The sequence below is a fragment of the Coniophora puteana genome, assembly GCF_000271625.1.
Source record: "Coniophora puteana RWD-64-598 SS2 unplaced genomic scaffold CONPUscaffold_2, whole genome shotgun sequence".
In the NCBI taxonomy this organism is placed as follows: domain Eukaryota; kingdom Fungi; phylum Basidiomycota; class Agaricomycetes; order Boletales; family Coniophoraceae; genus Coniophora; species Coniophora puteana.
The window spans coordinates 1,875,782-1,898,250 of record NW_006913054.1 but is presented as its reverse complement, the minus strand read 5'-3'; the positions used below and the strand labels follow the sequence as shown (position 1 = coordinate 1,898,250).

The 22,469-nt window shown below is 51.2% G+C and overlaps 9 protein-coding genes across 9 annotated transcripts; 4 read left to right on the top strand and 5 right to left on the bottom strand.

Moving 5' to 3' along the window:
* Nucleotides 1–371: 371 nt before the first annotated feature.
* On the top strand, nt 372–2,386 carry CONPUDRAFT_150069 (UPF0187-domain-containing protein; the record flags this gene model as incomplete). The annotated part of the gene is made up of 15 exons (XM_007766596.1): nt 372–416; nt 465–497; nt 554–592; nt 644–769; nt 827–849; nt 908–913; nt 961–1,018; nt 1,066–1,568; nt 1,621–1,694; nt 1,751–1,772; nt 1,822–1,889; nt 1,940–2,098; nt 2,157–2,183; nt 2,233–2,266; nt 2,314–2,386. 15 exons carry the CDS (start codon nt 372–374, stop codon nt 2,384–2,386), a joined length of 1,290 nt encoding a protein of 429 aa, XP_007764786.1.
* CONPUDRAFT_98117 (uncharacterized protein) lies at nt 2,358–3,535 on the bottom strand. Its single transcript, XM_007766595.1, has 6 exons — nt 3,356–3,535; nt 3,273–3,302; nt 2,991–3,214; nt 2,729–2,939; nt 2,546–2,677; nt 2,358–2,492 (listed from the first exon to the last, which is right to left on the bottom strand). The coding sequence occupies exons 1-6, from the start codon at nt 3,446–3,448 to the stop codon at nt 2,451–2,453; spliced, it is 732 nt and encodes a 243-aa protein (XP_007764785.1). The 5' UTR covers nt 3,449–3,535; the 3' UTR covers nt 2,358–2,450.
* A 200-nt stretch (nt 3,536–3,735) lies between these two features.
* Nucleotides 3,736–5,316, bottom strand: CONPUDRAFT_48000 (kinase-like protein; the record flags this gene model as incomplete). Its single annotated transcript, XM_007765862.1, has 6 exons — nt 3,736–4,015; nt 4,064–4,251; nt 4,280–4,344; nt 4,392–4,844; nt 4,896–5,004; nt 5,056–5,316. 6 exons carry the CDS (start codon nt 5,314–5,316, stop codon nt 3,736–3,738), a joined length of 1,356 nt encoding a protein of 451 aa, XP_007764052.1.
* Nucleotides 5,317–5,635: 319 nt separating this feature from the next.
* Nucleotides 5,636–8,975, bottom strand: CONPUDRAFT_98109 (uncharacterized protein). Its single transcript, XM_007766594.1, has 6 exons — nt 8,317–8,975; nt 7,813–8,265; nt 7,679–7,762; nt 6,924–7,631; nt 6,742–6,871; nt 5,636–6,691 (listed from the first exon to the last, which is right to left on the bottom strand). Exons 1-6 carry the CDS (start codon nt 8,969–8,971, stop codon nt 5,671–5,673), a joined length of 3,051 nt encoding a protein of 1,016 aa, XP_007764784.1. The 5' UTR covers nt 8,972–8,975; the 3' UTR covers nt 5,636–5,670.
* Nucleotides 8,976–9,020: 45 nt separating this feature from the next.
* Nucleotides 9,021–11,260, bottom strand: CONPUDRAFT_135048 (uncharacterized protein). The gene is made up of 7 exons (XM_007766593.1): nt 11,011–11,260; nt 10,868–10,957; nt 10,700–10,814; nt 10,346–10,648; nt 10,026–10,289; nt 9,681–9,974; nt 9,021–9,618 (listed from the first exon to the last, which is right to left on the bottom strand). The coding sequence occupies exons 1-7, from the start codon at nt 11,215–11,217 to the stop codon at nt 9,233–9,235; spliced, it is 1,659 nt and encodes a 552-aa protein (XP_007764783.1). The 5' UTR covers nt 11,218–11,260; the 3' UTR covers nt 9,021–9,232.
* A 1,230-nt stretch (nt 11,261–12,490) lies between these two features.
* On the top strand, nt 12,491–13,817 carry CONPUDRAFT_79902 (uncharacterized protein). Its single transcript, XM_007766103.1, has 5 exons — nt 12,491–12,799; nt 12,853–12,915; nt 12,975–13,142; nt 13,200–13,484; nt 13,536–13,817. Exons 1-5 carry the CDS (start codon nt 12,626–12,628, stop codon nt 13,638–13,640), a joined length of 795 nt encoding a protein of 264 aa, XP_007764293.1. The 5' UTR covers nt 12,491–12,625; the 3' UTR covers nt 13,641–13,817.
* A 1,264-nt stretch (nt 13,818–15,081) lies between these two features.
* Nucleotides 15,082–19,844, top strand: CONPUDRAFT_79901 (uncharacterized protein). The gene is made up of 8 exons (XM_007766102.1): nt 15,082–15,326; nt 15,376–16,457; nt 16,507–16,724; nt 16,774–17,161; nt 17,214–17,669; nt 17,717–17,922; nt 17,974–18,200; nt 18,255–19,844. The coding sequence occupies exons 1-8, from the start codon at nt 15,232–15,234 to the stop codon at nt 19,414–19,416; spliced, it is 3,834 nt and encodes a 1,277-aa protein (XP_007764292.1). The 5' UTR covers nt 15,082–15,231; the 3' UTR covers nt 19,417–19,844.
* Nucleotides 19,845–19,960: 116 nt separating this feature from the next.
* Nucleotides 19,961–20,954, top strand: CONPUDRAFT_117914 (uncharacterized protein). The gene is made up of 4 exons (XM_007766592.1): nt 19,961–20,149; nt 20,214–20,308; nt 20,368–20,706; nt 20,759–20,954. The coding sequence occupies exons 1-4, from the start codon at nt 19,990–19,992 to the stop codon at nt 20,786–20,788; spliced, it is 624 nt and encodes a 207-aa protein (XP_007764782.1). The 5' UTR covers nt 19,961–19,989; the 3' UTR covers nt 20,789–20,954.
* On the bottom strand, nt 20,936–22,365 carry CONPUDRAFT_48700 (uncharacterized protein; the record flags this gene model as incomplete). Its single annotated transcript, XM_007765904.1, has 6 exons — nt 20,936–21,002; nt 21,054–21,208; nt 21,248–21,701; nt 21,756–21,856; nt 21,912–22,043; nt 22,102–22,365. The coding sequence occupies 6 exons, from the start codon at nt 22,363–22,365 to the stop codon at nt 20,936–20,938; spliced, it is 1,173 nt and encodes a 390-aa protein (XP_007764094.1).
* Between the last annotated feature and the right edge of the window lie 104 nt (nt 22,366–22,469).

The following is a 22,469-nucleotide window of genomic DNA, read 5'->3' as shown; positions in this document are numbered from 1 at the left end:
CATGTTTTGACTTTTAATGCGGCCCGATGTGCCGTAGATAGACAGCATTCTATGTATTGTTTTATTAGAGCGAGGCTTTAACAACATTAATAGCAAAGAGCGGCCTGAAAATTGAGGCATCCTGTGAAATGACAAGGGATTGGCAGCTAATAATCCTAAGTATCCCATCCCGAGTTCTAAGTAATGGCAGATGTACGCAATCGCAGTGCCCCGAAGACTGTAGTGACAGGTCTTCAGTTACCTGTTCGGCAACTTTGGTTACTCAGGTTGATGTCGTCAGCGCTGCCTAGCTAGGGGTTTTTCCTTTTCAGTTGCAAGGTCTACTCCATCAGTTGCTGCACGTTCCTTGGACCAATACTGCAGTCCTCCTCATGCCGCCAACCAAGACCCCAACGTTTAGTTTATCCACTCTCAAGGTGTGAACAAACAGTTTGCGTGCGAATTTGGCTCATTCTACATCTTAGCTTCGTCCCATACGGAGGCGGCACCTGCGCAAGGTTTGCTCTCCGATCTGCATATTACCTCAAACTGGCGCTGAAATAAGAACATGTAGTACTCTTGGTTACCTGATGTTCTGCGACTGAAAGGGAGCGTAAGTACTACGTGCTGCTATCTTTCTTATCCAGACTAAGAGCCATCATAGGTCATCGGACATATCATTGGCCCGGTGCTGACGGTGACCGTCTTCGCTGCCGTGGTCGCTTTCTTGTGGTCCAAAGGGTATGCGCTCCGGCTAACGAACTCGGTTCTTCCGCTTTTATCTGTCGTGGTAGGCGTTGCTAATGTCGAGAGGTCTGCTGCGAGTCTCACCGAAGGTATCAACTAGGTTGGTCTGATCTTGGTGTTTCGGTGAGGCTACATCTCTTGCGTTTGAATGTGACTTTTGAGCTCATAATGTCTATGACAGAAATGGGTGAGCTTCAAACGGCCCATATGATACTATCATTTCAACCCCCTTAGGACCTCCTACGATCGTTACTGGGAAGGTCGAAAGAGCTTCGCAACTTTAACTTCCAATGTAAGCCCAGCTATTTCATGTCTGCCCAATGCTCATCGCCTCTACAGATACGGAGTTTATCTCGGGTGATTTGGGTCCAAGTTGCGCTCCCTCCACCGGACGGGGAAATCTCTTTGGTGGCGAAAGGGAAAGCTGTAACGTCTGAGCTTACTGCTGCCCAAGTACGGGTACAGAAGATTGAAGCACTTCAGTATTGCCTCGCATTCGCATACGCAGTGAAGCACTATGTAAGAGGAGAGGACGGCATTCATCACGAAGATTTCAGCGGTGTTCTCCCACTATCATTTGCTAGCCGGATCAATGTTGAAGGGAGTCGACGACACTCTCCGGACTACGGGTCATTGTCCGGCGGAGGATCCGAGGAGGGGAAATCCAGCAGCAGTTTCTTGGCCGGTGCAACCAAACGGGTCAAACCCAAGCGCAGCAAGAGGAACTTGGTTTTAAATACGCCTCAGGTCTCTGGCTCAAATACTCCGCTGCTGAATGGACCCTACCAGAGCATCGAATTTTGCCGTCCTGCAGAAGATTTGACAATGCCCCTACCACTAATGTTGGGCTTTCCTTTGCTTAACTACAACGCGCACTCACCTGCCATATTTCAGGATTGCTCACGAGCTCTCCAGCGCAATATTCAGGTTTCGCCGAGATAGTTTGCTGGAGACGGTTGGCCCGGCAGGTGAGCGAGATGCGGGGTCTGAATGAATCAATGAGATTCATTGTTTTTTTCTTCAGGCGCGAACGCCATGAGTGGCATGTAAGTGATGTCCCGGCTCATCGACGTTATCTATGCTAACGCTAAGTAGGGTTTCATCAATGGTCGATCAAATGACTGCCATGGAGAGGGTAGCAAATACCCCAATACCAGTTTCCTGTACGCAACACCAATTTCTCTCCAAGTCGATAGACTAATCAGGGCCACAGACGCCATCCACCTCAAGCAATGTGTCACTTTGTATCTTTTCGCTCTCCCATTTACACTTATCAACGACCTTGGATGGGCCATTGTGCCAATTATAACAGTGGTAGCGTTCACTCTCATGGGTATTGAGGGCATCGCGGACCAGATCGAGATGCCTTTTGGTGAGTGTTCTTCTTGTGTTAGTTTATGTGTTTAGTTTATACATGGTTCCATCAACAGGTCACGACAAGCACGATCTCCCTCTAGGTGAGTAGAGATGCCTCTTCGCGCGATTTGGACCTAAGCAGTTGCTTAGATACTTACTGCGACGATCTAAGGGAGGAAATTGCGTAAGTAAGTTCTCCTTGTGTCTTCAGTTGATCCTCAGCTGCGTTAGATATATGATCGAGAAACTACCGGAAGGTGGTCACGGCGTCCAAAGTTATGATGATGGAGAAGGCGACGATTAACGAACTCTGTAGGTTCTCTAGAAAAAGTCCCTATAGAGTAGTGATGAGATACAGTCTGTCTAGTCTATTGGAACTCGGGCGTGCAGAATTCCCCAGGACCATACGGCTAGTACGCGAATTCGTGAGCCAAAGCTGAGAACTAGACCAATGGCTACTTACTTTTGATGTTAGAGCCGTTAGACCTGCAGAATTTTCACTAGTATGTCTGCCACTTTGAGGGCCAGGCTTTGGCTTTTGTCCTTGCGCAAATGCATCCAGAACCTTCTTGGTAGAGGCGGCGGTCAAGTCCTCCTAGATGAATAGTTAGCTAGCTAAGCCGAGACGATATCTTGTGTGACCTACATAGAAATCATCGTTGACGACCATCATGGGAGCATTACTGCAAGCTCCCTGACATTCCACTTCAATAACGGTGAATTTGCCATCCTTCGTAGTTTCACCCGGCTTAATGTCGCCGAGATGACTGCAAACCGTGTCCAGTATTTCGGTTGAGCCACGAAGCATGCAAGGTGTGGTGGTGCAAACTTGAACGAAGTTGTCACCGATGGGCTCGCTGGACGCCCCTTAAGTTCCCTGACATGAGTGCATGAATACAAACGCGTACCGGTTGAACATGGTGTAAAAGGTGGCCACCTCGTAAACACGCATAGGCGGCATCCCGAGTAGCTTCGCAACGTAGTTCATGACACTAATACTTGTCCATCCCTTGTTCTGGCGTTGACCAAGGTCAAGAAGAGGAATGACAGCAGCCTTCCTGTACTGGGGAGGGTAGTGGGCGATGATTTCCTCAGCCTTGGTCAGGTTCTCCTTGCTGAACTCGAAAGGAATCTAGGGCCGCGTGGATTAGTCTAAGGACTTGACTTTTGGCACGAACGAAAGGCCGTACAGAAGGGTTGTTGTATTTCGTGTCCCGATGCTGAGCGAAGGTTAGAATCGCGGGATGGTTCTTGGACGAAGTGCACTACTCACCACGAACAGTGCATCTGAGCGTTTGACAGACGAAGAGGAGAGCCCTCTTCTAGCAATGGAGCGCAGAGCAATGGAACGCCGTAGAGCAAGCATCACGGACCACAGACAGACGCGACCCGGTAGGTTGTTACTTAGCTTAGGTATGGGTGAACGGAGGATTCGGACAACGCACGCCAAACTCCCACACTCGGTAACTCCGGCTTGTCGCGACTCGCGAGTAAGAGTGATTGCATTACTTACATGGCAGGGTCGGTGTGACATATCCATTTGAAACTATGACTTAAACTTGCGGTCGTGGATGTGAATGACTATTGTATGGCTATGATGCAATATTTAGGTAGCGGCAAGACAGGCTCGGTGTCCAATATACAATGACCACATCATCCGATTCTTTGTTTTTTCCTCACGGAGCCTCCCTGACTACTTTGGTACTGCTGTCCCCCACCACTTACGCTAGCAAAGCTGCTGGCACTGCCTGGCTTTGACTGCGACAAGTTTGCTTGAGATTGTTGCGAGAGGTGCTGAGCATGCGCATGTTGTTGAACTATTTGCGACTGGGTTGGGGCAGTGGGAGCCGGAACGGCCATCATAGACGGTGCATCATCGTGCGTAATACGACGTGGAGGCGGCATGTGGTGACTTGGAACTCCAGCAAAGACACTAAAAACAGGTCGGAAAGGAAAACGTTTGAGGGTTGTAAATGCCTACTTCGGCGTCGGTAGTGGATCTTCGTAAAACCACTTATGTGATAGCGCCTCCTTGGCCGTCAGTCGTTTATCTGGGTCATAAGCAAATAGCTGGCATAGTAGATCGTAGCCTCTAGGAGCCCGTAGACGGGAACTACACCAATCTGATAGATGATTCTGGTAGCTATTAGGAGTGTTGAGAGAGCAGAGCTTATCCGGGGATTACAAGATCACAAACGTACGTGTCTAATCTTCGCATGTTCTGATATTCTGGCATATCTCGGATTCCGGGCCATTCCCGCTCTACAATGCATGAGAAATGGGAGATCAGGGAGAATTACGTGCATTACCATCAGGAGTTCCTAACACTTCGAATATCTTCAGAAGCTGGTCCTTTTGAAACGGCACATTCTTCTTCGAGTCCAGCTTCGCTTCCTCGCCTTTGAAAATTGGTCGTAGACTGGCTAATTCAGCGAGAACGCAGCCAACAGCCCAGCAGTCCACGGCTTTGTTATAATGTTTAGCTCCCATTAGGAGCTCTGGAGCACGGTACCATATTGTCACAACAACTTTGTCCCCAGCGAATAATGGTTGTAGGGGCTGATAGATTAGGCGGGCGAGACCTAGGTCCCCAATTTTGACAACACCTCCTGATGTAATCAGAATGTTGGCCGGCTTGAGATCTCGATGAAGGACGTGCGTTGAGTGCAGGTAGAGGAGCCCATTGAGAAGTTGATAAGTCATAGACTTCAAGACCTGTATATTTATCGCGCCACGCAGAGTTTGGGAATGATGATGTATGACTTGCTACCATCAAGATGAGTGCGTGAGGTAGCCATGAATCCGAGAGTCACTTGCAAGAAAATCATGTTCGGCATATTCAAAGACCATATAGATGGACTTGTCTTCCAGTATAACTTCCTTCAACGCCACGATGTTTTCATGGGAGATCTCTCTGTTTAACTGGTGGACACTGAACGCAAGAGCATATTACTGATGACATCTGGCACCCACGGCTATTTCTCTAATGGCGCTTTGGCTGATGCCAGTGTAGGTGACGACGTCGCCCTCTTTATCGGGTTTGAATTTCTTGATGGCATGTACGGTCCTGTCGGGCTCGTTGCTCTGGGCCTTATACACACGACCATAGGTTCCCGAAGAGATGAATCCTAGAATGGTGTACTTTGACGCAACACTACGGTGTGCGCTGTCTCGCTTCGCGCGATACAGCCGCATCGGGTCCTGGAACAAAGCATGGGGCCACTCTTCAGGCATGCCAGTGGAAGAGAAACAATGGAGCAGAGCGGTATCAGGTTAGAAGTTTACAGCACAAAAGCAAAGGCAATAATCATGTCGGACGGGAGAAAGCGTTCTGATTGAGTACGCAAGTGACGGAGCGAAGCGCTGAGAAAGTACTGTTGGACCACTGCTAGGCCGAGGGTTTCAAACACGCTGGGAGCTTGGAGAAAGGTTTGTTCCCTCACCCAACCTAGCAAGTTACCTTACTAGGATAACCCCTGAGTCAGCTACAGTCGAGAATTTCAACTCGCATGTAGATTGCATGTAGAGTTTTATGTTACATCTCGAGCATCTTATTGCACAAGCATGCAGGTCCTTACACCATCGAATCTATCGAATATCTACCATAGACCTCCCCCAGGTCGAAGTAATCTCGTTGATCTTTAACAAGACTCCAGATAGTGCCCGCCGTAACTTTATTTCCTGCGCCCCACCTCCACCTTTCAGCAATACTCCTTTATCCAAGATGGCAAAGACTTTCTCGGCCCAGTCATTGACGCCCAGCAGCAGGGTTGTATTCTCAAGGCTCAGTGATCTCCCCCGATCAAGATCCAAGCTCCCGTCCAGAACGATGAGCACCAGCTCCAACGCCGAGGTCAATACAGAGGCCTCGTCTTCTTCGCCGTTCTCTCCGTCCTCGTCTTTAGCAACATCAGAAGGCGTCAGTATTGAGCGAGCACTGAGCGCTAATGCAAGTTCCAACGCATTTGGAGTAATTATGGACAACCATTGAGGCGCATTCTGGGCAGCATGTATGAGAATGGTCAGGGAGCGCAAGAAGTGGGTCAACACGGCAGGACTCAGCACGAGTCCAGTCCCCGCACCGCGGTATTGATGCAATGTTTCACGATGTGCCGTTCGTTCCTCCCTCGTTCTTTCAGTCTGAAGGAACAACCAGAAACGGTTGATGAAGGGCATGATGAAGTACTCAGAAGCAACGTCCGTGAATGTGGTCGCCTTGGAGGAGTCTGAGCCTGTTTGTCGTCCTGTACTTGATGATAAGACCTGGGCTACAGCTGCAGGCTTACGTGTCCTTAGTTGTCTTTCGCGCATAACGGTTGCAGGAATAGCTTGAGAGGAATCCTGGGTTTTTCCAACAGCCAAAGATGTGATGCTCTCTACAAGGTCCTGCATTGTTCCACCATTCCGAGAGGCAGATATATACTTTTGATGGGCAGCCGGAGGGAGCATCTTGCTAGGAAAGGACATCTTCGGGTCTGATAAAGGCTGCAGCTCTTTCGAAGTAATCGGTAAAGAAGCAAGCTCTCGTGCCCCCATAGCCAGGGCATTCAACATAACATAACGTTGTTGCACTGAGTACTGGTTCTTGAAAAACTCCTCGATCACGCATCTGCGACATCCATACTGAGAAATATTCACAGTATTCGAGAGCAAACTTACGGTGCGACGACTTGTGGACAACAAGCAACCAAGGCATTCGCTATCCGCTGCCTCTTGATCTCGAACTCGGGTAGATCGTAGTTGTCTTGCAGGCCAACAAACCCATAGACAAGACTGACCGCATTCTCCTCTAGATGTGTGGTTAGGATTTGTGACTACGCATAAGCGGTCATAAAACATACTTAGCTCAGTCCCATAATTTCTCTTCTTTCTTATAAGCTCTTCCCCAGTATCGAGGGCCATCCTCAGTTTATTAACTTCCTCAGCAGGTTCCGGGGGCTTCGTTCCGCCAGGGCTGCGAACCATTTCGGCTAGCTGCGCAAGATATACAGGACGGAGAATTTTCTTTTCTCCGATGCGAAGGGTTGGATCTCGCTCGAGTTCATCTAGTTCAGACTGCGTAGGGGAAGGTGAGCGCGAAGAATTTGATGATTGGTATCCTGTAAGAGAATCATCTGAATCGTAACCCGACTGCGTTACGATTATGCTCGGCTCCCTGTGGGACGAAGCCACCAGTGATTCCGTCGCAGCCCGAGACCGTGGATCGTGTTCAGCCTCCAGACCATGGGGTATGGTCTCATCCAAGCCGCTTCTCAACTCGGGAACAAGAGGATCTACATCAACATCGCGACGTGCGCACAGTGTTCTAAGTTGCCGAGCCCAGGAGCGTCCGTCTAGTTCCCCATCCCAGTCTCCAAAGTCCAGTTTTTTGCCAGCTTGAGCTGCAACAATCTCGGCTACAAGCATTCCACACCGGCGTACGTTTTGGTCAAGGTGACTGATATACTTGCCAATAGCAGAGATGAATGCAGGCGACATTGCTACCGAAGTCACTTCTGTTGATCCAGCTGGAAAGTACGAAACAGCTAAGGCCAGCAACGCTGTGTAATCTGTAGGGTTTTGGTAATGCTAGTGCCCATAATCACAAGTAACGTACATTGGTGTCGAGAAAGTAGTGAATGCTTGATGTGATTTGAAGTCGACCAAACTTCAAGTATTCGCATCATGAACTGCGATAGACCTGAGAAAAGTCAGCAAACCATTCCTCAATTACAAGGCTGGCAGCATGACCTTCTCCTCCCTTGCTTTGCTTTTGTGAGATAGCGGCCCAGCAAACAAAGATCCTCGCATGGCCTTCTGTCCAATTGCGAGATGTAATCACTGCAATAACGGTTTCCCACATATTTTCGGAAGGCACTAGAGGCCCACATAGCTGGCAAAGCAAAACAGCTTCTCTGTGCACGGCACCTCGGCTGAAAGATGAGTCGTCTAGAAGCTGTTGTGGTTCAGATAGGGCAAGGAACAAGGACGTGAATACGTTGTTTTGGGTCAATGCTGAAGGAATAGAATGTAGTACGCTACTCCACTTTGAAGAGTAGCGCCCACTACTGTCCTCTATCAGTCGCCCACGTATCTGAGTTAGAGTAGCGTCAAAAAATGACACGGGTGTTGAAGAAGCTAGAGACGGAAATAAGCCATTGTTGGCCAGCTTGATGAAGAGAGACGTTAGGTCAGGCGATTCGTCTAAGATCAGCATTGAACATCCATGAATCATTACAATTACCAAGGACTAACCTCCTTGCGAAGTTTTCGACAATGAATAAATTAATACCTCAGTTCGTACGCATGCTTGAATCATGTATGTCGTGAATTCCAGCTCCTGGGGCAAGCCGTGTCCCTCGAGCGCGTTGGCGACTTTGCTAGGAATAGCAAAGTAGTTTTTAAGGCAGTCATCCCAGTCGATGGAGTACCTGGATGGTCCACAGGATGCACCAGGCTTAGCAAACACGGCTGCATGTAACCTGTCGATTGGATACTCCTTTGCCAGCCTGGAGAGTATGCGGACGGAGAACTTATCAATGGGGCACGACAAGATGGTCGAGAAAGCATGCAAGGCCACTGCGCCAGCCGTATCCAAGGCAAAGAAGAACGCATCGGGGCAAAAGTACTGCATAGCTAGCAAAACAGCATTTTCGTCGAGTAAGACTTGATCCCACGTAGGAAAAACGACTTGCAGGATGGCCCTTTGAAGGGCAGGTAGGTGCTTCACGACAGCAGGGACATCGTTCGAGATTGCATGAACGCAATATATTCTGAACGGGGGAGGGAGCAAGTGGAGAGCGTCCAAGGGCCCACATAGCAAGTCGAGTAATGTTGGAAGATCAGGGACAGGTTCTTGGAGCCTGTTGATTACATCCTTGATCTGTGCTTCCTGTTCGTTCGCTGCCATGCCGTGGATCCGGAGCAGGGCTTGAAGATGGGGAGCAAGCAGAGTAATAGGAGGTAACAAGTGTTATTAGGTCCGAACGCGAGACAATCTCCATCAGAGCTAGCTACTGGAATCGTAGTGAACGGTAAGAAAATGGTTTCATAACTACAGTGACTGATACTGTAAGCAAAAGCTGGGTAACATAGCCTGCAAACTTCGCACGAATATCAGGGTCTAACTTCCAGCAAGTAAGGGAACAGTAACATAGATTCTACTTTACAGCTAGCCAAGGACTTTGAATGCTCCATTTGTCAGAACACGCCCCCGTTCTCCCGTCTTTCGCCATGCAGTCTCGCTATCTTCACTGCCGAGACCCAAGGGTATACCAACTGGAGGTCCTCCAACATGGATATCACCAGTGGGATCACCGCCAGCTTCGATCTCGGCATCGTCCACACCAACAAGCTTCACTTGCACATTAACGCTTGGCGCCCCAACATGAGCTATGCCAGAGAAGGGATCGCTTGATGATCCCGCGGGCAGCATTTGCAAATCAAGGGGTTGAGTGGAAAAGACGGGCCCTGCACTAACAGGGTGCACATGAGCGTTGACGATCGGGACAGAGAGCGCGATGCGCGTTGGCGTCAAATCAGAAGTAGGGACAGGACCTGGGGAACAAAATCAGCAGAGTCAGTTTATGAGAGTTGTCCAACAGCAATATCGTTCTTACCACCGCTGACGATGACCTGACGAATAGTTCGACCAAAGTCACCCGCAACTTTTTCCCGGGCACCATCAAAGACTGCGCGATCCCAAAGGCTGTCTTTCGTCAAAAAGCCTTCTGTCAGGCCCGAAAGCTTGTGCCGCCATCCGACGGAGTATAAGAAGGAAGACTTTTTAGCCTGCGCCGAGATGTCGGAAGAAAGCGCCTTCACGTGCTCTGGCTTCAAGAATGCGATAGTAGGGGAAGGAATAGGTAACTTGGTGGCAGACATGATGTCAGCAACATCGAGCTTTGGCGCACCTGCACCGGCAACCATTAATATAAATCAGAGATCGAAGAGAGACCAGTCACCTTCTATCTGGAAGAGCTTGGTAGAGCTTAACGTCGCGAAACTTGTGCTCTCGTATAGGGCGGTGTAGGCGATTGAGCGCCCGAAAGGAGTGCTGAGGGAATGCGCCGAGCAAATAGTATCCAACGGGGACAGACTGTTGGAAGGAGGGAAGAGGGTACGGACAGCGGCTACAGCTGCGGTGAAATTCTCGTGAGTAAATTGGATGCCCTCGAGTGAGCCCGAGGCAGTCTCAGAGAATGACACTGTGAACACGTCGCTAGGAGCTGTCATATTGTGAAAGGGTCAGATATAAGAAATGAAGATCCAATAATCAGCTTGCCTGGAGGAGCAGTGTCCACCTTGTCTTTTGAGCCAGCCGCTTCGACCTCGGTCCACGCAATGATTCTGGCAGATCGTGCTGACTTGGCGACAGCACTAGTCAGCTCTCCAGTGACGATGACGGTATGGTGTTGGTGCTCGTTCGAGTCATATATAAGCTCCAGAACGTGAGGAAGGAAGGAAGAATCCGTGATGATGGCAGACGGAGGGTGAGACTCGAGCACTTGTGATAGCAACTTGGGAGAGCTGAGCGTAAATGAAGCAATGGAGTGTTTGGCGAGCGCAAGGTCAGCGACAAGGAACTCTATAAGAGCCAGTAAATCTAAGGTGATGAACGTCTTTGTTGGATGCTTACCCAAACCGTCATTGAGGAGGATTAAAACATTAGATTCCTTCGGCACCAAACCAGCAGCTCGGATGAGCCCAGTGCCAAACGCATCTACACGGTCTTTGACAATAGCATTCGTGACCTTGGTTATGCTAGGTCAGAGGTGTTCATGTTGATCGCGCCATGAGAAGATACCTTTGTATTCCAAAGAGTGCGAGGGGCAGAACTGTCCAGTTTCAATAGATCGGTCACCAAATTGGCGTTGGCGTCAGGCCGGACAGGGAACTAAAACAATATGTCAGTGCGTGGGGTTGACTGGCGAAAGATAGGAAGCTTGCCCTGCCTAGCAGACCAGTGCCATAGTTCCTATACACCGTACTCTCTCCCGGGTTGCGTACCTTGCCCGCCTCACTTTGGCGACCGAGCAAGATAGGGTGAACCAGAGGTTGGGGCTTATAGAGGTTTTGGAGAAGAAAGACGGTGACAGAGACGAGTCCAAGAAGGACAGTCAGGTCGTCAGTGACAAGGAGCTCTTTCACAGACATGGTAGGTGGTGTGTTGAAGGAGTTGGCCGTCTAGAAGCGCTCGGAATAAGTACGAACGCAACGTCAGCGGAGGCAGTTTCGGTCAGACAGTTAACGCTTGACGGCCGCTCGCTGCCGCGTCTCCCGCGGCCCCTTGTGTCATCGTGGTTTAGTCAACAAGCCCGATTCTCTTCCTCGGTACAGTGTATTTGTGGTCAAACTCATTGCTTGCTCATAACCCGGCTTAACTTCCACCGCCTGGAAGCCTGCCGACTCCTACCTCTAGTGATATTTTGGAAGAGATGTTTCGCCTCCTGGCCACTCACGCGTTGCCTCTAAATTGAAGCTGGATATGTTATTTTGTACGGACCTGACACTCGTCTTCAATCGTAGTCTTTCACTGTCAACACGATTGTCCAGCATGTATAACGCATTTCGTGCGTTTGTTCGCAGTACACGCGATGTGTCTCTGGTGTGGACCTTTTGGGCATGACTAAAATGTGATTTCTATCTAACCATTGCTACGGAATGGATAGGGACGGGGGTATACCGTTGCCAAGTTCAAGACGACTGCTCTGCTTGTCAAGTGCCGTCGCACAGCTTGGTTTGTGATGCTTCGCCGTTGAAAGCACTGGACTGGAGATGTGTTTGATTTTCGACAATTGGAATGAAGCGACCGTCGATCTTGAACTCTTGTGACTGGTATCGATTTGCATTGAACTTTCCGACACTTGGCTTGGTGACCAATAAAAATTGTTACATTGTTTTCCAAGCAAACAACGCGATACGCTTTTGAACACCGGATGCTAGCGTTGTCTTACGTAGATCATGCTACGTAGTCAGAAGGTCCCGTATATTGCGTGCTCGAAGGGAAGATGGGAGGGCTATAGCTAGTGATTGCGGACCTGCAAAGATTAGGACTTTTGAGCCAGATATTATGTACATTATCAGTACCTCGTAGATTGCCTGTCGGCCTGCTGAGAAGGATCTGACTGCCTGAACTCCTGATTTCGATCGTGTCCTGCACCGAAGACTTGATTCAGGGGAAGCCTACTAAAAGTGTCCCACAACTTTGCAACAGATCAAACCAGATCCCAAACCATAATAATAATCGGGAGGAGACCAGGAGCGTGCAGACAAATGACGCGACGAGGTTATGTGGCCACGTGGAGTGGCGGTGCCCATTTACCTCAAGAAATAAGGTTCAGACCTAGAGCAATCAACAAACGCGCATACACGTGATGCGCGCGCTATGACGGTATAAAGCTCCGGATAGCACCTGGCTTGTGCAACCCTTCTCCTCCCCGTCCCCAGACCTTGCCCCCAGCCAGCACTGCCCGATCCCACGTTTCATCCGCAAGTTCCCCTCACAGAAATCAAACCTCTCATAGCTTGGACGTCAACTCCCACTGTTCTAACTCTTATCGCCATGTCTTCCAACACCTCTGTTTCGCCACCCCCTGTCGAGGTCACCGTCGAGCCCTCTGTGACCAAAGCCAAGGCTAAGAAGCCGGCTTCCAAGTCTACCACCAAGAAGTCCTCTACTAAGGCCGCAAAGGTTGTCAACACCTCTGGTCATCCTTCTTGGAAGGATATCATCAAGGTTTATTGCTCCTTTACTGCCATTTTATAACAACAATAACTGTGATCTATTAGGAATGTATTGTTGCTCACAAGGAAGATTCTCGTAGTGGTGTCTCCCGTAGCACCATCAAGAAGGTATGTATTCTCCTGACTGGCCTGTAAACAAAACCAGGTTTATCTCATGATTTTCGCAGTTCGCCGAGGAGACGTACAAGATCGAGGTCACCGGCAACACACTTTACCAGCTGAACCGTGCCATCACCACTGGTGCCGAGCAGGGTGTCTTTGCCTTGCCCAAGGGCCCTTCTGGCAAGGTTAAGCTCGCTCCCAAGGCGAAGCCAGCGGCTGAGAGTGGAAAGGAGGTGAGTTCTATAACAATTCACTAGTCTGGTCGCAGTAGCTAATGTCCCGTCTGATAGAACGATACGCCTGCCGCCGCAAAGAAAGCCGCCCCCGTGAAGAAGGCGGCGAAGCCTGTGAAAAAGGCTGAAGCTCCTCCTAAAAAGGTTGCCGCCGCGAAGAAGCCCGCCGCTACCACCAAGAAGCCCACTACTACCAAGAAGGTTGATGCCGCTCCCAAGAAGGCTAAGTCTACCGCCGCTCCTAAGAAAGCCACTACGGGCGCATCTGCTAAGAAGCCTGCGGCCAAATCGGCAACGGCAACCAAGAAGGTGCCGAGTGCAAAGACCACAGAAAAGAAGAAGGTATGTTAGTATGGCCACACTTGCTTACATTGTTTTGACGACATTACATAGGCTGCTGCTAAGACTGCTGCAACGAAGGCAAAGGCAAAGCCTGCATCGAAGGCAAAGCCCGCCTCTAAGCCAGCTTCGAGGTCGAAGAAGGCTACAACAGCATGATTTATGCACGATACCTCCCTTCACTAGACTTCCTTTCTGCTCTGATCTCTTGGTGTGCCATTAGCTATACTGTGTATCTTCCGGACATATACATTACTCTGTACTTTTATCAATTAACATATTTAGTCTCCTTGTGGTTTCAGGCTCTGAAATATCATCTGTTCACCTCGTCTGCCGTCTATCTGAACGTTCTGAAATGCCCTGCTAGAGTGATGAGCGCTTCGATGAGCGCCGGTCTAAGCTTCGATCTAGATCCTTGTGGCCTGCGTGCATGTATTAGTGGGGTATCGAACATGCAGCAGTAGACACCTCAGCCGCGCGAGCCCGCACAACTAGTAGTGTACTTACACTGATGAGTGTTCAAACGTTCATATTCTCGATGATACCGGCTTGACGAATCCTTCGCGTATTCACCCTGGTGCAACAGTCTCTATTCGTTCCAGCGGTACATAATTATGAGGCATAGGCGCCTGCGATGGTCGCTATGATTGATCACCCCACAAACAATTGACTCCTTCCGACGCTCTGAACGTTGGATGGCAACGCCTTCATTTTGATATGAAGCGACTCGTTTGAGGAGTCCCGCCACAATACAAACCACCTCCTAACTCTGCGTTGTGGCACTGTCATGTGCGCTGTGGCAAAGAACTACTCCCGCCTGTTCTCAGCACTTGGGTGCTTATGCCATCTCTGATGAACCTATCCGACCCGCGCCGTTGATTACTACCGCGGGCAGTAGAGACACGTTGTTTACAGCGTATCATGATCAGCACATGTTTTGTATCAGACTGGTGGTGTCTCCTGATAAATACGCCTCGATACTCTTTGATCTTCGGACGGGTCCGCCAGCGGCTCCAGCTGTAGCCGATACTGTTGAGCCCCAGAACGTGAGCTGATCCCTGCGAATGCGCGATTATATGGCGGCTATGTAAGGGGAAGACCGTGCGCATGGGCGATGGATCATCAGACAGTGAGTGATAAAATTACATGCTCTGGGGAAATCGCGGCACGCTGCATCATGGGGAGGCGAATTCAGGCTGCCGTCGTCTGCGATGTTGTCGTCGCTCCACGATAAAGAGATCTGATTCTCAGCTGGTTGGCCGCTCTCCGCCAATATTTGAGTGAGAATGGGAATCGATTATTGAATAGACCTGGAGACCGAGGCGTTCGTCGGCCAAAGAGCTGCTTGGGAATAGAAGATGGGGGTGGTATATGTAAGAAACGGCGGAGTGTGAAAAGCGGGTAACGCTACGTGCAGAATCTTGTGCGGTTTGCTCCCAACCACCATATACTCCAACTACTCGTAGTATCCCATATTTCTGGTGGGCATCCACCAGGCTTACTACTGTACTAGTCTGTGGGTCATAGCCTCCCCACGTCCTTGCTTTTTTCTACAGTTTTTGGCTTGTTCTTGCTGTCGCCAACACTAATTTTCCTCAAGGACCTTTTGCATCTCATCACGACACCCAAAAAACTGGTCGCAGCAAGGCTCAGTCCTATTCCCAGTCCCCAGCATCGTCATAACGGATAGGCCACCCGTTAATCATCATTTTCGATAATTCATAATTTGTCAAACGAAAGAAACACTATAATGTCTCTATCCGCTTCCGATAACAATGGCTCCTATTCCAGAGGTCCTTCCGGCAAGACGCCCCCGCCTGCTCCTTCTGCCGCCTACGCTAAGAGGTGAGCTACCTCCGACATCTTCTTGTTGACTTCAGCTCAGCTTTCGCAGGGCAAGAGAGATGCAAGTGGAAGGGTTAGGAGGAGCCAGGTACAGGCCTCCTGCGCTGCGCGCACCCAACGAGACCCAACCCAATGACCTTCCCACCTCTGCTGGAGATAGTGCAGGCGTTTCTCCTTTGTCCAGCTATCCTCCAGGCTTTAGGAGAGCAAGAGCCGGCACGCTTCCTTCCAACGTGCAGCTCGCTGCTCAACGTTATGCTGCCGCTTCGGACACGCTCGGCAGCACTCCTGGGTCAACGGAATCGTTTGCTGAACAGTTGCAGCAGCGCCAGAGCGCTAATAATACACCAAGCATGGTGGCACCCCCCCGCCCCAACCTTCGCCACTCAGCTACCACTGCCACTGCAACGTCTATTGGTTCAGAGCGCCATAGTCGTCTTAGATCTGGTTCCCTCACGTTACCCGCGTCTGGTTTGAACAACAACCCATTTGGCAATTCATTCTTTTCTTCCTCCTGGCTATCATCCAACGGGACTGGTTCTCATTATCCTGTGTTGGATGAGCTTCGTTCGGTGACTTCAGCTGACTCCACCGATGATGTGCGCACTATCGATTACCTGGGACTAGATGATAGTCATCGCGCTCCTCCGGCGGCGACCATCTCTGAGTTGCGCTCTCAGGCTCAAGCTGCCATAGCCGGCAATCTCGCGAACCCTCCGCGTATGCGTGCAACAACAGTCTCAAACCCATATCCCACGCGAAATGCTCCGGGATCGCTTCTCCCAACGCCCAGTGTCGAAGATGACGACTCAATGTACAACACTTACGACTCTCCTCAGGATCTTTATGAGAGACAACGCATGAGCGGATACGATGGATCAATGAATGATGCAAACCTCCTTCGTACATCTTATGTTGCAAAGGGGTTTAAACAGTCCGATCTCCTCAACCCTACCAGCGGTCTTGGATCTCGTCCTCGGGCTATCTCAGTTGGGACCCTTGATGACCCTACCCGATCACTTCAATATAGGAACCCCGACATGACCACGCCGTACCTCCCTGACCTTGGACCGAGTACAGGTAATCTGACGGGCATGGGAAATCTTGGTGGAATTCCTAAGCCGGAGTCTAGTGAGTGGTTCGACCTTAATCTCAAGTGCCGTGCTCACCTTCTAAGTAGTTAGTCGGGCGTCATCGTATCTTGTAGCACCAAACCCGCAAGGCAGAGCGATATCACCTAAGACCGAGGGAAACAATAACAACAACAATTCTCAGCTTCAGACACCCACGCGTTCTTTGTGGATCGGCAATCTTGATAGTGCTGTGACCAGTGAACAGCTCATTCACGTGTTTGCCCCTTACGGTGCCATTGAAAGTTTGAGGTTGCTTCCTGAGAAGGTATGTCATCCGTGTGTTTAGCGTATGCACTACCTCATGATGATGGCAGGAGTGCGGTTTCGTCAACTTCGTCGATCAGGCTGATGCTATCCGTGCCAAAGACGATGTTTTGAACCGTCTAGGTGGTAATATTGGCATGCCCAATGGTCAGACTGTGCGCATCGGGTTTGGCAAGGCAGACAGTGCTCCTGTTGCGCCTGCTAAAGGCTCGACGGTCAATGCATCCGGTGCTACGTCTCCTAGTGGTGCTACCACGAAAGCTTCTAGCCCTGGTATCGCGGCCGGCATGGATGCCCAGCTTCAGTCATCGCCCACACGTGCTCTCTGGATTGGTTCTATCCCGAGCACAACCACACCCGCCACCATCCTTAGCGTCTTCAGTCCCTACGGCCCGATCGAATCTGCGAGGGTGCTCACTCACAAAAACTGTGGTTTTAGTAAGTACGCGGACCTGGCCGCCTGATAAGTGATCTGATTGTCGGGTTTTAGTTAACTTTGAGCGTCTTGACGATGCCGTTAGAGCCCGAAAAGCATTGAATGGTCGTGACGTGCTCGGGAGTGATGTGGGAGCTATTCGCATTGGCTTTGCTAAAGTCCCTGTCAAGAACGGACAAGACAGTGCATCGGGACAGGACGAAAGCCCTAGCGTTGCTGTTCAAGGCATCGGCGATCTTAGCGTTGGTGCTACGATTCATGCTCTTCGCAGTGTGAAAGGAGCTTCTACAATCCCCGCTGATCAGCAAGTCCTTGGAGGTGCAGTCGAGAACTACCGTTCCAACCTCCTCCTTAGCATGATTGGGTCTGGAATGCACACCCTTGCGTATGTCTCCGACGGCTTGTCTAAGCCCGCAGGATGGACGCCTTCCGTGACGGAGCAGCAGATGATCATGAAGGAGCTCACAAAGGGCAGCACCGACGCCGATGCAGATATCCAGGCCCTCTCCGGTGTGTTCTATCGTATTGAACTCGTTTCTTTCTTGACGTTGGTTCAGAATTCCGTCCACCCACTATGTACTATACTACGATCCCTCTCGTATCTGAGCGACCGAACAACAGGCGCTGGGATGCCTCCAAATTGCGAGAACTGCGCAAGAGGCTTGACTCTGGTACCATGACAACGGAGGAGACGGATCAAGTTGCTGAAGACTTCCTGGACGGCGAGATAGTTGACCTGGCGTCGGACTGGCTCGGCAACACGGTGCGTTCATTCGATCGGCACTTACATGGAGTATTCATTATTATTATTTAGGTTGTGCAAAAACTCTTCGAGAAATGCTCTTCTCAACCCAGGTTCATGATGCTAGAAAGGATCGCTCCTCACTTGGCTATGATTGGTATCCACAAGAATGGTACATGGGCGGCACAGAAGATCATTGAATGCGTGCAGAGTGGCGAAGAGACTGGCCTTATCGTGCAAAACCTGCGGGCATATGCCCCTCCCCTTTTGCTGGACCAGTTCGGCAACTATGTCGTACAGTGAGTGTCTATTTTGATGCAACTCTTCCCTCAAATCTATTCTGACTTATTCAGGTGCTGCCTGCGGTTTGGTCCTCCCCACAATGATTTTATCTTCGACGCCATGGTCGATCGTATGTGGGAGATTGCCCAAGGAAGGTTTGGCGCCAGGAGTATGAGGGCCTGTCTTGAGAGCCCTCATATCAGCCTGAGCCAGCAACGGCGCATCGCCACGGCTGTCATCCTCAATTCCATCCCACTCGCTACCAACCCCAACGGTGCGCTGTTGCTGACCTGGCTCCTTGACACTTCCAACTTCCCTTCGCGGTACAACCTCCTTGCCCCACGGTTCACTCCTCACCTGTCACACTTGTGCACACACAAGCTGGCGTCGCTCACCGTGCTGCGGATCGTTAACCAGAAGGTTGAGCCTGATGCCTCTCGCCAGATCGTTCAGGCGCTGTTCTCCTCTCCTGGCGATCACGTCCTAACCGATGTCCTTGGTGACCAAGTCAACGGTGTCGCTGTTGTTCACAAGATTCTCACGAGCCCCTTCCTCGATGTTACGGAGAAGCCGATATACATTGATGCCACAAAACGTGTGCTCATTGAACTCAAGGTCATTGCTACACAGGCATATCGTCGTCTTATTGAGGAAGTTGGTTTGCCGATTCCGAACTACCAGCCAACGTACACCAACACGGGTCCGCCTAGTGGCAAGAAGATTACGACGAGTAGTAACTCTGGCATGCCCGGTCTCCCTTCGGGCTACCCGTCCAACGACCAAGGATTGGCGTCTATGATGGCTGCGCTGCAGATGGGCGGCCAGAACCCTCAGTCCGGTCCCCCCCAGTTGCATATTGACCCTGCCTATAGCCAAAACCCACCCCGTCCAGGGCGCATCTCCGGTCCCAGCTCTGCCTTCTCGCCTTCTTCTGACCCTTTCAACCCGTTCGCGCTTCGTTCACCGGATATTAGTAGTCCCCGCATTACGACTGGCCGGAATGGAGGTGGTCATGCCTCAGCTGGACCTATTCCTGGCCCGATCGCTCACACTCCTGTCTCTGCCATTCCTTACGGAGCGCAGTCTCCCAATCTCGGCCCTCCCGCCAATATTATGGGCATGGGCCAACATCAATACAACCATCAACCGGTTCAGCCGCAACTCTATCAGCCATATATGTATCATCATCAAGTATACCAACAGAACCCGCCGAATATGGGTCCCTACAGTTAAGCAACGTAACGAACCTGCCATGCACATGAACATATGAAACGCTGTTACGAAACGAGACAATCTCATTTTCTTCATTTTCATTTCTTCCCTCTTTACAGTTTCTCCGCTTGTTCAGCTGTTTAGGCTATCAACACCGACATAACGTCGCTCAAAATCTGATTTCCTGCTCCGGCCCCATCATCACTCATTTTTGATACCCAAATCAATGGTAGACTTATCTGTTGCACGCATTGGACCCACGACCTTCCGCCACCGAAAGGCGAGTGCAGGTAGCGCCGATGTGGAGTGCCACTGTACAATCCCCATTTTACTTGCGTATTGCTTGTTATCTGAACGAGAATCCTATGTTGGTGTATAGTACTTGCGTACGGATGGCTGTACAATATGCTGGTCGCCTATAGACATTTCTTTCCAATATATATCATTGCCTTGGCCGTTTGGTGTGGGCCTGTTTGAGCTTCGGCGATTCGGCTTGGTCGGCGCGGAAATGTCGGAAAGTGACGTCGGTATGTGCACGATAGGGTCATTCCGCTCGCCTCGGTCACCGTTTCATCCAACCCTGTCAGTTACAACATGGGTAGCGCATCGTCGAAAGCTGCGCGACGGTTTCCAAAGGACAAGCCAAGTTGGTCTGGAGCAAGAACACCGGGTCCATACGACGGCGCCCCATCGTCAGGAGCCCCGAGGGCCGGGCGGCCTCCGAGAGTCATGGCGAGCGAGACCAGGTCTGCAGGTATGACATTTCCGCAAGACACACTGGCATATTTCTCTGACGAATTACTGATACAAACCGCTAGCCATCGAGGAAGATGCCAAGGACCCGCATCTAAACGCGAACCTGAGCCGCCTCGGGCCCGTGCGCGTCGACCACCACATGCAGAACCGGCGAACCGTGCGTGCTTTTCCTTCCTCCTCTAATGCGTTCCGGCACAAACACGGAGCTATCGACAGGCCGCAGACGACCAAGTGAGCAACATGTACCGCGCGCGCACGCAGTCCGAGCTCGACGCTGCGTCCGCGTCCGCGTCGAACTTCGGGACGGCAAGCCAGAGCCAGAGCCAAGGCCAGCGGCGGAACCGCGTGCTGGCGAGCACGCTCGCGGAGCTGCTGGACGCGCGCAAGGACTCGAGTGCTGGTGGTGCTGACGGCGTCGATGCGCGCGCCGAGCGCGCGGGCCTCAGCCCGGAGACCCTGCGCGTGCTGGCGCGACGCGTGAACACGCCGAGCGCGGACGAGGCGACGGTCAAGCGCGTTGCGCTCGAGAACGGGGAGGAAGAAGTGACCATGGAGGTGTGTGTTATCCCACTAGTTCAATTGACATTCCGCCTCATCCACATTCTAGGCTCGGTGGGTGGAACCTGCGCGAGCATAGGAACGAGCAAGCGCGTACGGAATTCTGCCGCTGGGGAGGACGGGAATGGTGAAATCGTGATTTGGTTCATTGTTCAAGGTGCTAACGATCATGAATGCTATGGAAGATAGAAATACAGTACAGCTACATGTAATAAGGGCGGTCAGCTCAAAAATGCACTCTTATGGCCGAGGTATGCGCTGACTCCATGGGACAATACGGGCACTTGACTCGTCTGGGGTCTAGTGAGTCCTGGCGTGAATGGGCTAGCAACTAATAAACATACCCGCTCGACTTGTTTAACTTGCCCAGCGACTCCTTGCTGATGACGTGCCCACAAGCCATCATCATTGGAGGATTTGCTTCCGTCGATTGTTCCTTGGAGACTGGACAAGCAAAGATGGAGTGGTATCTGTTCTCTGGTGGAAGTGGTATCTCGATCTATGGTAGATTATCAGCAATCATCATAAGACGTGGAACACTGTAACGTACCGGAAGTTCATTAGACTGGCTCCACTCGCTCTTGCGCTCGCGCATGACGCTCTTGGCTTTCTCGATGCGGGCGAGAGCTCCACCCCCGCCGATGTCGCCAATGGTGCTGAGGGGAAGCTGCCTGCTCATACCGAGACTCGCGCAGTACTCTTTTGCAAAGAGGGGGATAAGGTCGAGATGGAGAGTGGGGGAGGCGAGGTCCGCATACGGAGAGCGCTGGAGGTGGTCGATGGGCAGGTAGAGGAGGGCACCCATGAGGCGCTGGAACTCGGACGCGTGCTCGACAAAGAAGGCCTGCATGGCCGTTTTTGCATAGCCGAGGGCGATGTCTGGGTCTGGTGGGTGGTTGGCGAGAAGAAGTCGGACGAACTGAGAGCGGTGGAGGTGAAACTCGAGGGGGGATGAGCGGGCGTGGAGGAAAGGACGGTTATGGCTGCACCATCTGTTGGTGGATAGATAAGAACGGTGTGCAACATGAGAAGAGGCACGGGCATACTCGAGAGCGGAGGAGATGTCATGGTTGCGAAGGGCAGTGAGGATATGATGGAGTTGAAGGAAGTGGGAGCGGCGCTCAGGGGCTATGTCCAAGCCGCATTCCTAGTAAAGGACAATGAGTTTCAAAGGGTTAATGTGACGCAAAGTAAGAAGGGACCTGTATGAATGTCTCTGCAGTAGAAAACTGTCCAGTGCGCAGGAAGTGGAGGGCGATGGTATGCTCGAGGGCGTGGCGAGAGTTGTCCGACGCGAAGAGGGGGTCATAGGAAGGGAGCGCAGTGGGGAATTTCTGGTTTGTGGGCGTGAGCTCGCTGGTGATAGACGCCCGCGAAGGAACAGAGACAGACCTTGTCAAGGGCCTTTCCTAGCTTTGCGATGGCGTTGTAGAGCTCCTTCTGCTTGTCATCGATATCCTTCTTCCTGGCGTCGACGGACTGGACGAGGAGGGCATAAGTATCGGGGGAGACGTTGTTGGCCTGTATGCGGTCCTTTGCGTCGTTGAGGGAGTGGAGGAGGGCGTCGAGGGATGTCTGTATGGCGGGGAGCTTTCCGGACGCGTCCCTGTCTGCGAGTTTCTCGATCTTTGCGAGTTCCTTGAGTGGACCGTCCATGGCAATCGACAGTCACCCGGACTCGCCTGCTGTCTGCGGGGCCGTCCCCGCACGCCGGATGAGTCATCAGAGCACAGCCACACCGACAGATGTATTTCATGCAG

What these genes read in the sequence shown, in the direction of transcription:
- CONPUDRAFT_98117 (XM_007766595.1), bottom strand. Translation starts at nt 3,448, where the DNA reads ATGCTTGCTCTACGGCGTTCCATTGCTCTGCGCTCCATTGCTAGAAGA. An exon ending in CGAAATACAACAACCCTTCT is followed by an intron (nt 3,215 to 3,272) that starts GTACGGCCTTTC and finishes ACGCGGCCCTAG; the next exon opens with ATTCCTTTCGAGTTCAGCAA. An exon ending in TTTTACACCATGTTCAACCG is followed by an intron (nt 2,940 to 2,990) that starts GTACGCGTTTGT and finishes AGGGGCGTCCAG; the next exon opens with CGAGCCCATCGGTGACAACT.
- CONPUDRAFT_117914 (XM_007766592.1), top strand. Translation starts at nt 19,990, where the DNA reads ATGGGTAGCGCATCGTCGAAAGCTGCGCGACGGTTTCCAAAGGACAAG. An exon ending in GAGCGAGACCAGGTCTGCAG is followed by an intron (nt 20,150 to 20,213) that starts GTATGACATTTC and finishes ACAAACCGCTAG; the next exon opens with CCATCGAGGAAGATGCCAAG. An exon ending in ACATGCAGAACCGGCGAACC is followed by an intron (nt 20,309 to 20,367) that starts GTGCGTGCTTTT and finishes AGCTATCGACAG; the next exon opens with GCCGCAGACGACCAAGTGAG.
- CONPUDRAFT_135048 (XM_007766593.1), bottom strand. Translation starts at nt 11,217, where the DNA reads ATGTCTGTGAAAGAGCTCCTTGTCACTGACGACCTGACTGTCCTTCTT. An exon ending in GCACTCTTTGGAATACAAAG is followed by an intron (nt 10,815 to 10,867) that starts GTATCTTCTCAT and finishes AGCATAACCAAG; the next exon opens with GTCACGAATGCTATTGTCAA. An exon ending in CCTCCTCAATGACGGTTTGG is followed by an intron (nt 10,649 to 10,699) that starts GTAAGCATCCAA and finishes TGGCTCTTATAG; the next exon opens with AGTTCCTTGTCGCTGACCTT.
- CONPUDRAFT_79902 (XM_007766103.1), top strand. Translation starts at nt 12,626, where the DNA reads ATGTCTTCCAACACCTCTGTTTCGCCACCCCCTGTCGAGGTCACCGTC. An exon ending in CGGCTGAGAGTGGAAAGGAG is followed by an intron (nt 13,143 to 13,199) that starts GTGAGTTCTATA and finishes CCCGTCTGATAG; the next exon opens with AACGATACGCCTGCCGCCGC. An exon ending in AGACCACAGAAAAGAAGAAG is followed by an intron (nt 13,485 to 13,535) that starts GTATGTTAGTAT and finishes GACATTACATAG; the next exon opens with GCTGCTGCTAAGACTGCTGC.
- CONPUDRAFT_79901 (XM_007766102.1), top strand. Translation starts at nt 15,232, where the DNA reads ATGTCTCTATCCGCTTCCGATAACAATGGCTCCTATTCCAGAGGTCCT. An exon ending in TGAGGTTGCTTCCTGAGAAG is followed by an intron (nt 16,725 to 16,773) that starts GTATGTCATCCG and finishes TGATGATGGCAG; the next exon opens with GAGTGCGGTTTCGTCAACTT. An exon ending in TCACAAAAACTGTGGTTTTA is followed by an intron (nt 17,162 to 17,213) that starts GTAAGTACGCGG and finishes GTCGGGTTTTAG; the next exon opens with TTAACTTTGAGCGTCTTGAC.
- CONPUDRAFT_98109 (XM_007766594.1), bottom strand. Translation starts at nt 8,971, where the DNA reads ATGGCAGCGAACGAACAGGAAGCACAGATCAAGGATGTAATCAACAGG. An exon ending in GCAAAGCAAGGGAGGAGAAG is followed by an intron (nt 7,763 to 7,812) that starts GTCATGCTGCCA and finishes GACTTTTCTCAG; the next exon opens with GTCTATCGCAGTTCATGATG. An exon ending in TGTCCACAAGTCGTCGCACC is followed by an intron (nt 6,692 to 6,741) that starts GTAAGTTTGCTC and finishes TGGATGTCGCAG; the next exon opens with ATGCGTGATCGAGGAGTTTT.